General features: G+C 42.2%; 1 protein-coding gene across 8 annotated transcripts in view; it reads right to left on the bottom strand.

The window, feature by feature from the left end:
• Positions 1–12,963, bottom strand: part of LOC6573893 (polypyrimidine tract-binding protein 1) — a 94,943-nt gene that overhangs the window by 52,929 nt on the left and 29,051 nt on the right. The window contains exon 3 of one of the 8 annotated variants that reach the window (XM_044007495.1): positions 8,863–8,901. The exons of the other annotated variants lie outside the window; for them this stretch is intronic. Within the exon in view, the coding sequence (XP_043863430.1) occupies positions 8,863–8,901 (39 nt within the window). The remainder of the gene's footprint in view (positions 1–8,862; positions 8,902–12,963) is intronic. 8 annotated transcript variants of the gene reach the window in all.

Here is a 12,963-nt window from a genome sequence, read left to right as displayed (position 1 = left end):
AAATATAGGAGAATTTAAAAAATCACTATATCTTCAGGTCCGATTTGCCACGCCCCCAATGGGCGTAGACTTGTAATTTATCTTCAGACTTTATAGAATCATACCATTAGCTGACGTGCAAAATTTCAGCATTCTAGGTTTACAGCTTTAGGAGATACAGTTTTATCCGATTTGCCACGCCCTCAATGGGCGTAGATATATCCGCCATAGCTCGTGATCTTGGGTGGTCAACGCGGACCTACATACCAAATTTCAGCTTTCTAGCTATTCAACAAATATGATTTCTGGTATATCGGAAAATGCATTTTCCGATTTGCCACGCCCCTAGTGGGCGGATCGGGAAAATTTTAACACTTTATAAATCGGAGATATACATAAGTATGTGTTCCAAATTTCAAGTCTCTAGCTTCAATAGCGCCGAAATAGATTGCGTTCATACGGACAGACGGACAGACGGACAGACGGACGGACGGACGGACGGACAGACGGACAGACGGACGGACAGCAAGACGGACATTGCACAAAACCAATATACTGATTCACTTTCGTGAATGAGTATAAAAATGACAAACATGCAAGTGTTTTACAATATTCATAATATTGGCAATTAAAAAGAAGCGCACCATGCATAATTATAATCCCATGCATTATGCATTACGTAGAGGTCGGACAGACGACGATCTCGCCCATTCCCCGCAGTGCAAATATTAAATTTCTGAAATTTCAATTGATATTTAATCGACTGTTAATAAAGTCAAACTGTCAGCCAAAGTGGCTGATTAATGATTTCTTCGTGCATGTGTGTGTGTGTGTGTGTGTAAGGATATATGGCAAAGGTAAATGGATAAAAATTGATAGAGGCGAAAACAAAGCGAAAGTGTTTTACCTTTTGCCGACACGTCTATGACAGCAACAACAACAAAACAGTTAACAAAAATATGACGAATGACTGCAGCTGCCATCGGTCAGCAGGAAATAGCTGAAACTAGCAAAAAGGATAAAAGCAGAAAAAAACAAAATAAGAGGAAACAGGAATACAACCAGCTCTGATGAAATGATTTATTGAAGACATAGCGAGTGACATTGACAATCAACGAACCTCTGCTCCTCTCACTTCCTCCCTCTCTCTCACTCATTCTCTCTCTGTCTCGCGACAACGGAGTTTTATTGGAAAAGCGTGCAAACATTTGTTGGAAATCAACAAATCAACAGGACGCAAAAAAAATGCTGTGACGAAACTAGAAGAATAGCTCGACAGCCAAATACCCTCTCATGCAGTTTACTACAATGAAAATTAGAGAGGCGTGAACAACTGATATCAAATTTGGATAAATTAAGATATATAATAAAATATTTTATAGTTATATGCAATCAGTTCAATATAAACATTCTCCCAAGTGAAAAAAATTCACTAATGCTCTGCTTCGAAAAAAAAAAAAAAATATATGTAAGTGGACATTTTTGAAGTGGAAATTTTTGCATAAATCAAAGTTAAAAGTGTTAAAAATAGCAAAAGGTCTCAAATTGAATTTTTTTCGAATTGTTTTTTTTCTGTGCATTTGCTTTTGTTTTTGTTTGGTTTTGGCAAGCCCTTGACGAAGGTCTGTCGCTCCCACAGTCCTGTCCTAGTCCTGGCCAGCTCCTGTTAGCCTTTATGTCCGTGTACTCGGTGCTTTTATTTACTTGTAGGATTTTGTTGGCAATGGCATTCGTGTTCGTGTTCGTTTGTTGTGCTGTGTTGCCCTTTGGGCAAAATTTTGGTTGCTTGTTGGTTTTCAAATTTGCGGTAAATCGGAAGTGCGCCGCAAGTTAAATGAACTTGCCACAGACGGCGTCCCCATTGTCCTGGTCTCCGGTTTCTACCGTTTCATTTCGTTTCGCTTCCTTGTTGTCTTTCCGTTCGCCTCCCCGAGTGTGCGTTTTCAGCTCGTTTATTTATTTACATGTCGTTTGTTATTCTCTTCTTTTATTTTTTTTTAGGATTTTTTTTTCGTTTTCGTTTTGTTTTTTTGGCCATTGCCATTGGCCGTTCGGCCGGCTTGCTTTATGGTTTTGTGTCTTCGGTTGTTAATCAGCGGGCAGTCTTTGATTTTGCATTCGGGGCCCTTCACACAAATTTGCTTAATTGCGTATAATTTGTGGTTGGAAAAAAAAAAGGGTCAGAGCGCCACAGATTTGTGCATATTACCATGGAAATCAATTTGCCATCGCACTGCCTGAATATTTATGTATTTGCAAATCCCCTTTCACTGATTTCACCAGCTATTGATAAGTCCTTGAAAGCAACTCACGTGTGGCTTAAATAAAATCATATTTGAAAAAAGATTTACCATTCGACAGTTGAAATTGGAGCTAAAGCCAAATCTAAGCAGTCTGAATGCCAAACTGCCTGCTGACAGAAATAATGAAAAAAAAAGGTTAAATAAAATGTGTGTGCGTGTGTGCGAGTGTGTGTGTTTATTGAATCTGAGATACGGCAGGCCAAGGGCTCTGAGCTGTGCGTCCACATGGCGTCTGATCAACCCATATGCGCCACACACAAATTGTAGATAAATTTATTGAAAATGATTGTATAAGCAACTGGCAGTGGGTGTGTGTGCATATTTTTATAACGCACGGCAGCAGCATCAGCAGCAGTCTTTGCTCTCGGGCGCCTCTATGCAACATGCATGAAGTTTTACAAAAATATTGATGATTTGGCAAATGTGTATTGAAAAGGTGGAATCTATTCAATTGCAGCAGCCAGGCAGCCAGGCAGCCAGACAGCCAGGCAGCCCTTCTGCTCCCATTCAGGAAGGCATCCAATTCGCGCAATATGCTGGCTCCTGCTCCTGCTTCTCCTGCTGTTGCCAGGCGCCACAACAAGCACAGCACTTTACATGTTAGTCCATGTATTTGAGCTGATGCCAAAACTTGTTGCCAGCCAACAATGGAACACGAAAAACGTATTAGTAATCCGAGATGGCAAAGCAAAGAAAGGGTGTAGAATATTTTATGCGGTGCACAAAATTATGCTCCAATATGCATGAGTTTTCGTTGCATTTAATGTGCGAGATTTTAAATTGCTGCAATTTGAATAAAAGTACGCGACATTAAACAAAAACAACACCAGCAGCAGCAGCAGCAGCAACAGCAGTAGCAACAACAGCAGCAGCAGCAGCAGCTTTGCGTCCACATCAACAACGACAACATCAGCAGGAAGCGGAGGTCACTGCAACAGCAGCAGCGCTTGCTGCTGTATAGCGCAGCAAGGCAAAAATAAAACGCAGCAGCAGTGAAATTAATCTAAAAAGTTTTTAATGCGCTTTTAAATGATGATGCTGGTAGAGTCGCTGTATTTTTTATCATCGTGCTTGTTGTTATTTTTACTCTTCCTCTCTCCCTCTCGCTCTGCTGCTGCCATTGCTATTCATAACTGGGCAACTATCATTGCTGCTGCTGCTGCTGCTGTTGCTGCCGTTGTCTATAGCTGCTTTTGCTGCTGTGCAAATTACAAGAGCCAGACATCCGGCCACAAAAGCGTGCACGAGTCCGCCCCAACATAAATACCCTAAATGAGTTTGCGCGGCCACCTGTTGCGCGCCTGCCTGCCGATGCAGAGACTTTAATTTTTGCAAATTTAAATGCAAAAAAAAAAAAAAAAAAGGAAAAAGGAAGAATGCAAGTGCCCAAGCAGCAACATTCCAGCGACACCATTTGCTATGCAGGCAGAGCAGGAGGTCTGCTAGGACAGCAGCCAGCAACTGCAAGAGAGCAGCAAAGGCAGCAGAGGCAGCAGCAGGAGCAGTTGCAGGAAGTAAACAATTAAGTTTTAAGTTGGCGAAATTAAATGAAAACAGTGGGAATATTGAAATTGATGCAAAGTTGATTCAACCAGCGCAGGAGGCGGCGTGGCAAACAGAATAGCGCTTGATTAAACTTTCTGCAAGGAGCAGAGCAGAGCAGAGCGAAGCAGGGCGGGCACAATTTGAGGCTGACAACTATTATCCTTGCTTTGGCAGCGCTGAAGCCAGTCGCCAGTCGCCAGTCGTGGCTTTGCTATTTACCTTTTAATTTTCGTTGCATAAATCTGGGCGACCAACTCAGTTACAGCAATTCATTAGCGACTGCTAGGCAAAGGGGAGATTGAGCGGGTTTTCGGCCAAAACTTGTTCGTTTCAAATTTCAAAATGCATTGAAGTGCCGCCAGTATAACTTTTGCTTTCGCTCTCTCTCGCTCTCCCCCTCTCTCTCTCTCTTTTGCTGTTGCTCTCTCTCTTTGCTAATTGTATAAGTTGGCTTGCTTGAGTGTCAGCAAAAGGTCGAGCAACTTGCGCCAATTGAGCAAAATGTAATTAGTTTGCGCGACAAAGCGAAGCAGCTATAGCCAAGCAGAGCGAAAGAGAGAGAGAGAGAGAGAGAGAGCGAGAGTAGAACGAATCAAATGCACATCCAGAGCTGATCTAATGTGGCTTTAAGGCAGCTTTGCGCCGGATTTGCAGCTCTTCAAACATTTTTGGCTGCCTTTTTGCGGGCTCATGCGCTGACAATTTCAAGCACTTAGCAAAAATAGCAACTATTAAATATGCATAAACGACGCGACGCCGGGTCGCGCCCATTAAATTGCCAACAAGCCACACACACAGACACACATACACACACACACATTCCCTGTGAGCTAGGCGTGTGATGTGGTTGCCACACTTTAAACACAGCTTTGCATATATTTGGGCAACAACAAGGACGACGACGGTTGCTGCTCCTGCTACTCCTGCTGCTGCTGCTGCTGCAGCGTCAGCTAGAAAACAAAAGCCGTAGCCAGGAAATTTCTTTTGGGTGCCCAGCCTTAAGCCAGAGTGAGCGCGTGCTTGGCACAACGTCACATAAATTTGCATACAAGCTCACATGTACGTACCCACACACACGCACATATATATAGAAATATACATGTGTATATGTATATATTTATATAGAAGAAAGTAAGCGACAGGATGCAGCACCCGCCCCCTCTCGCTCGCCCTTGTGTGTTGAGTAAACGCAGGCACTGTATAACGAAAAGCTTTTAAAATATGCCGACGCGACACCTACAACAGTAAATTTGATATGCTTGCAGCTTAAATATTTACACACACACACACACACTAGACTAGCACACATCAAGCTTGAAGACATTAAAAGCCAGCGGCATGATAATAAAATCTTTATTTAATTGTATAAATTGTGGCAACTAACTAAGCAGCCAGCGCGACCAGCAACAACAGCTACAACAACAACAACAGCAAAAGACAAAGCGAGCAACACATGCCACACACATCAGCATCATAAAAATGAAGTTAATTTTAATTAAAATGCATGACAAAAGTGCGTGCGTCTGTATGTGTGTGTGTGTGTGGCATAACTGCTGAATCATAAAGCGTCGCTCGATGCTCACACACAAGCAAGAGTTATGTGTGTGCGTGTGTGATGCGTGGTTGGTTTAATTTTAATTGTCAACCCTTTGGCTGTCATTTTTATGGCGCTGACAGGCGCGTTGCTGTTGTTGTTGTTGCTGTTGTTGCTTCCGATGGGTGTCAAATTATAGGCCATAATTGTCAATATTTGCGCCTTTTTATGCTAAGCAAAATAACAACGAAAACAGAAGGCAACAACAACAATGGTCGGGGCATTATGGAGCCATGCATAAAATCTAATAATTACACTGGCAACAAAAAGTACACAAACCTTTGCCCATGCTAATCAACTTCTTGCGCGCTTAGCGCAAATAAGTAGGCAACACAATTTTGAATTATTTAATAATGCAAATAGACCTTGCTGCAGCACAGGGTATGCAAAAATAGGCTTAAGGGAGGACTTCAGCCTACAACAGGTGCAATCAAAGACTCGAGGCAATTTTTAATTGAAAAACATATCAAATGCATTTGCTACAGGGTAGCTGGCAGTCGTGCGCTTCTAGTTATCTGGCAGCCAGATCTAAAAATTTATGACAGCCACTGCGGTTCTGCGGTGCTTAATGCGTGCGAGCAGCTGCCGTGTCACGGGTTACCGCCAAGGCGGACAAAATCCTTTAAACAAAAAAACAAAAAAAAAAAATAAAAAAAACAGAAAAAAAAGAGAAAACAATTTATGCCAACATTTTTGTGGCACAACGACGCTGGGCGATGTGGCAGCTGTATTGGTGGTGGTGTGCTACCTTTTTCATCAGAGTGTTTAACAAAGTGCTAATTTAAAAAGTTCACCAAAGCGGCAACAACAATGGGTGGGAGCAGCACCATAACAATAAGGCGGCTGCTACCTTTGTTGTTGGGGGTGTGTCAGTGTGTGTGTGTGCAACAAAAGTAGGAAAATAGCAAAAATTGCTAATTAAAAATTTATATGAAGTTAGCAGTAATAGCATTTTTAATTATAGCCAACTCATGCGCGGGCAGCCAAACAGCAACAACAATAACAACAACGACAACAACAACAACAACAACAATCAGCGGAAGCAACGTAAGCAGCGGAAGTGTGGAATGAACAATTTTGAGGTCAGAGGGCAAGCCTTTTTGCTGTTGCTGGTTTTGCTGCTACTGCTACTCCTCCTGCTGCTCCTGCTGCTGCATTCGATAGGCATAGACTCTGGCAAATATCCTGCGCCACGTTCGCCTGCCAGCTAATGGGCTCTAATGAAAATTTAAATGCTCTCATCAGAATCAAAGCGCTCCCATCAGCTAGAGCCACAAATTTTGTTACATTTAATCGACAAGCATTAAAATCAATGACGTAAATCTATAAATTTATCAGTTCAGTCATGCGTGTGTGAGTGTGTTTGTGTGCAAGACAAGCTGCAAGTTGCAATTACAACTGACTGCTAATTAAATGTTCACATAAAATATTCACAGAACTACAAAACCACAAATTTCCAAATGAAATACATCCCAATAAAATTTGCCTTTTGTTTATCGAATTGTAACTAAAATAAATGCATTAGATTTATAAGAAATTTTGTGGATAGCCGATAAATAAAAACGAGTTAAGTCTAGCTCGAGTTTAAGATTTTTATATAAAGATGAATACAATATTTTCAGCAAAATATTCAAATGAAATTGTAGCAGGAAAATAGAGACTAGAGGTGGAGTTTAAGAGCCAACGAGAGTAATGATAGCTGGCAATAATTGTGACGGTAGTTACATACGAATAACCGATAGAGATGATGAAAGTTGAAAGTCTATCATTAATCGATAAGAGTTCAATGATGACTTGTCAAGACTCTCGAGATTAAAAGTAGAGACAATTAAAATATTTGCTGAATTTGTTTTAGAAACTAGCAAGAAAAGCCGCTTACATTATAGAAAAAATATATATTTTAATAATTGATCAAATAATAAAAAAATATATACTATAATATATAATGAGATAATATATAAAAATAAAGCTAAAGTGTTCTATCAATATTTCTGCATTCAGAGATCTGAATTCGGTTTTTTTGTCTTTTTTTTTTTTTGCCAGCTTTAACCTGATTTTTGTTTTGCTTATAACCCTAAAGAAAATAATATAGAACTAGACAGGGAGGCCCGGTATTAAAAATAAATGAATCATTGGCTTCATGATCTGGCGTATTTGTTGCTTGAAAATGTAATTGTCAAGGGCTGATTTGTGGATTGGACATCTTTGGGATTTGTAGTGGCGGCATTAAAGCTGTGCGACCTGCACAGCTGAACTTCAATTGAAAACTTTTGTCAAATTAATTAATTAAACTACATAGAAGCAGCAGCAGCAGCAGAAGCAGAGGAAGCAGCAGCAGCATAGGAAGCAGCAGCAGCATCGACAACAACAATAACAACAGTGACATTAATAATGGAAAGGCGTCCGCTTGAAGTCAGCAGAGGACATGGCTCAAACTTGTTGGCAGCCAACAGACAAACAAACAACAGTTGGCAGCATAGAAATAGCATTGCCAACTCAAATGGCGCAAAAGTTGTAAAGTTCAACGTGCAACTTTGTAGGCCGACGCCTGCCACAGGCCGGCCGGTGGTAGAGTCCGGCACAGGGGTTTAATGGGTTGGCGGTGGGCAGGCACAGGGTCTTCTTCGACAGGGCTCGTAAAGTTTTTGACTGTGGCAACGCTTAAAGGCATCTTTTTAAAGCGTTTAGTGTTCCGTGCTGTGCTCCATTTCAATTTCAAGCACATAAAAATCAACGCCACGGCATTGTAATTAGTGCTGGGCTGTTTGGCCACGCCCCACTTAGATAGATGGGCGGCCACCCCATCGACTTTGGCAAATAGTTGAAAAGTTGTGAACTCGGGAACGGACGGCTATCATTTTCGCATTGAACGCTACTCGGTTATGAGCGAGCGCGCGCCCCACGCAAATCAAACGATGGACAGGGGCAGGGTGGGGGCTGCTAGGAAACTTGGGAGCGGTGATAAGCGCATTTGCTTGTTTATCAAGTCAGGCGATGCGAGCCGTAAAAGTTTTGCTCACTGTCAGGCAGGCGGCTAGCCAGCTAACAAACAGCCTGGCAGGAGGCTAGCAGGAGGCAGGTTTACTGTGGAGAAGACAGCAGCACTTCAAGTCATTAGGCAAGTAACTAACCTTTTGTTTATGGCTGCTGAATTTCTATAATAACAATTATGAAAATTAGGCGAAGCGAGTAGATGCATGGGTGAGTGTAGGGGGGAGGGGGTGGTGGTATGATGGGGAGTTTTGGTTTCGCGCTTGTAGCCTCCATTGTTTTGACGGCTAATTAAGTTTCTGCCAAATAGGCAGAAAAGATGCGGCCCAGCGCAAAATATGCTCGCTCCCAAAATGAAACGAGTCATCGAGGCTGAATCTGAATCCAAATTTAAGGCGTGCGCCCGACAGCTTCACAACGTAATATAATTCTCTATTCTCTATTACTTACTAATTGTGTTGTCATTTGGCAATAAACGTGTGGACTCACCTGTAAAGAAGCGGAAGAAGAAGAATGGAAAACGAATCGATTAGTATATTTAATCTTGCACAATTATTATTTTTGCCATTTGTTGGCATTTCGGTGTGTGCAAATCTTTTGAGCAATCAATTCTAATTAAGCTGGGTCCTAATCAGTTTTTGTGGTGCGCATCAGCAACAGCAACAACAACAACAACAACAACAACAGCAACGACAACGTCATCATCAGCGATAGCCACAAAAACCGCATTAAATGCGATTAATTATGAACTTAATTAGCAAAGTAATAAAAAATAAAGTGCAGCGATTTGACCCGCTAATCTTATAGCTCTAGCTGTTTGTTGTTGTTCTTGTTGTTGTTGCTATTGAAATTGCTGTGGTTCACAGTGCGCTGCAGGTCAAATAAATCCCTTTTAATTAAGAGATAAACAGAAGCAATTAAATTATTAATTATGCGCACAAACACTCATAGAAATATTGCATACTTTATGGGGCGCAAACAACACACACACACATGCACAATTACAAACATTAACTAGCAGACCCCATGTACCATTCACATAAATCAATAGCTTGCACTTAAAGCTGCTAATTGTTGCTAAATAAACGCACATAAAATCAGAGTTAAACATTTATTGTATATACCATAAGGTTTAAGCACAGGGCATACGCTGGCCAGAGCTATTAATAATGTGGGACGTCCGTAAATAAAACGATGAACTACAAACAAGTGTCCAAAGTGCAGATACTCTAGGCGGACTGAGGGATTTCTCTAGAACAAGTAAATCTGAGCAACTATAGAGGAAGAGAGTTTGTTTTTATCTGTAAGTCATGAGAATTGCAGAGAAAGGTAATATATGTATGTATATATATATATATAACAAATATCCAATGTGCAGATGGTTTTGTAGTTGAGGGAGGATTAGGGAAAGTCTATTATTAGTATAGCAAAGAAGCAATCGAAGCAACTAGAATGAATTAAGTTACAAAGAAAGACGAGCTCTTAACCTGTAAGTCATGAGAATCGCAGAGAAAGGTACTATTTACTTTCTATAATGCACATTTACACAAATGTATTTAAACCAGCCCATCCATCGCTCATAGCTACAGGGTATAGTACAATTCAGAGTCCATTGGGCGTTGGGACTCTGCTGAATTATCGATCATCATTAGTCAGGCTGAATCGAAAGGGCGCCGCTGCTAGATATGTTTGCACTAATTAATTTCCTATAGAGCCTAGTCAGCCAGTAATCAACACTCACACTCACACACAGCACACACACACACACACATACACATACAAGCACAACTGTGATTTGAGGGAATATTGTATTGTGACGATTGCATTTGCAAATTTTCACATGCAATGCGATTATGCATATGCGTGTTTTTGATTTTCGTGCATCGCTCTGTGTATGTTAATGCAATATTCATGTGGACTGTGGACCCAAAATAGACAGAAGCTAGACCTGGTGGCTGGGTGGTTGGGTGAATGGTGGATGGGTTTTTAGCATGAAATTGCTGACAAATTGTTGTTACTATTTGATAAATCGCAGCTTATTGACCACGCAGCTGACCAGACGCAAACTATGTAAACCCGGGAAAACCAAGTCAAATGTCATTTGGGGGCACAGCAGCAGCAGCAACAGCAGCAGCAACAGCAGCAACAACAACTACCACAAAAGAGCTTTGGCTGTTTTGCTGACCTTTTGCATAATGAAAGTAACATTGTGGCTGCCATTTTGTGGTTTGACAAATGTTGTGTCAAATTCGGCTACACAGCCGCAAAACACACAACCGCACAAAGATAGCGCCAGACGAGACCGGGCGAACAACTTTGTCAACAGCTAATGGACTCACACACACACACACACACACACACACACACATATACTGAGAGAAAGAGAAAAATTAGCCATGGTCGCACTTTTTGTAGGTGCAACAACAGCAACAGAAGTGGCCACATGACATGAAGCACCAAAGCGATAGCAAGAGGTAGACAGAGAGATAGAGAGAGAGGGCCAGAGAGTCGACAAGGACTACGTAACGGACACGAGCATGCCACACATGGCTCATGTTAGACTTGCCAAACAGAGTGAGCGACCACCAACAGTTGACCATAGCGGCAACCACTGCTGATGACAGCAACAATATCATCAGCGTCAGCAGCAGCAGCAGGAATAGCAGCAGCAACAGGAGCAGCAGGAGCAGCAGGAGCAGCAGCAACAGCGGAGGCGTTTGGCCAGTTGCAACATGAGCAACATTAAAAAACATTAAACCAGAAATCACTTTGCACCACGTCGTTTGTTGTGTGAGCGTTGAGGTTGCACACTAGCTACACCGTGCCGAGGAGTTGCTAGGATTTGAGGGCCGGACGAGCTGAGGGGCGTCATTTGAATCCACAAAATGCGGCTTACTTAGGCGCACAACTGATGATGACGATGATGACGACGGCGATGATGATGCTGATGATGATGTCGTTCGTCGGTTGCTCGCTTTTTAACCAGCTAGCCATTGGACAGCCAACGGGTTGTCCTGGCAATGATTTGTTGGCTTTTGCGCGGCTAGAAGCTAGCCAGCCAGCCAGCCAGACCAGACCAGACCAGGCCAGACCAGGCCAGGCCAGCCTTGGCATCCAGCCTGGCAGTCGCCGAAACATTGTCTAAATACCACAACAATGAGCCAAAGCTGGAGCACACTAGCCACGTCATCGCATTACCAAAGGCAGCTCTCGCCGTAAATGTAATCCTAGGTAGCCTGCCCTAGCCTCCCCCCAACCCTTCACTTGCTGACTTGTTACACTCCATTTATTTTTCACTCCCTTTGGCTTGCCTGGCTGTGTAAACAAATCCAACACGCAAGTGGCAAAAGAGCGTTCGGGGTGCGGTAAATGCGACCAAATGCATTTGCCAGCCAACTGTGGCACATCCAATGCACTTTTTAGGCTAAATGCGATTGTTGTTGCTTGGTTCCACTTTTCGAGCACTTTGCAAACCAGCCTCTGTCAGCCATGGACCAGGAGAGACGCCAGCCCCCTCATTTGCATATTTGAGCGGCGAGACGCGCTGCCTCTGCCAGCCTTCGGAGTGTTTACTATATATAGCTGTCTGTTGTCTGTTGTCGGCGTCCTTGCCAGAAGCTAATGCAAGAGTTTGGCCGTTTGGGGGCACATCAAGTTTACCAGCCGCGCCAGAGGTGAAGTGGGCATAAAAACTTGTCTGAACAACAACTTTATATATAATTCGAGACTCAAAATATTAGCTCAGAGATCGAGCTTTATTTAAGCTTTGTTTTGCTTTGCACTTACTGCATGAAAAGCCTCTAAATGTTGAGTAAACTTCATTCAGATTTCAAGCTAAATTTAGCTTTGGCTTCCGATAAATTCTAAAAAGGTAGAAAATGCAAAAGTTCAAAGGAAATAAATATGCATGAATTGAAATGGAATTGCTTGACGAAATATATTTGACCCAAGGACAAGTCAACAGTTTAGACTGCTAACAATGCGGCCAACAGGGCGGGTAAATAATATGCGACAAGAAGTGCATTTACAAAAGAAGCAGAAGCAGAAATTATTTAAATCAGCAACTGAAACAAACATTACAAAATATTGTTGAATAAAATAAAAGGCAAATACAATTTGCCCATAAGCAAACACACACACACACACACACACACACACATTCATACAGACATACATATGCATATGAAAAACTCCAAGTCACACAATGATTAGAGAGCGACAGGTCAGGGGCGGCGGCTGTGGGGGAGGATTCGCAGATTTGTGCAGCATCATCTCGGCGAACGAGTCGGACGTCAGAAAGTTTTGTGCGCTTTTGCATGCGAAATTTTTGGGATTTATGCCGAAAAATGCATAAATAACTGTTAATATTTAATATTGTTAACTTGTAAATTTTAAATGAAATATGTGTGGAGCAGCCATGTGGAAGAGAGCATGTTGACGAGCATGACGACAACGGCTGCTGCTGCTGCTGTTGCTGCTGTTGCCACTGCTGCTCCGGTCAGCATAGGTCAGGACATAGCCCGGCACATGAATTATGCAGTTTTTAACAAA

Source organism: Drosophila mojavensis, unplaced genomic scaffold, assembly GCF_018153725.1.
Source record: "Drosophila mojavensis isolate 15081-1352.22 unplaced genomic scaffold, ASM1815372v1 contig_16, whole genome shotgun sequence".
Taxonomy (NCBI): domain Eukaryota; kingdom Metazoa; phylum Arthropoda; class Insecta; order Diptera; family Drosophilidae; genus Drosophila; species Drosophila mojavensis.
This window is presented reverse-complemented; position numbering and strand designations above follow the sequence as displayed.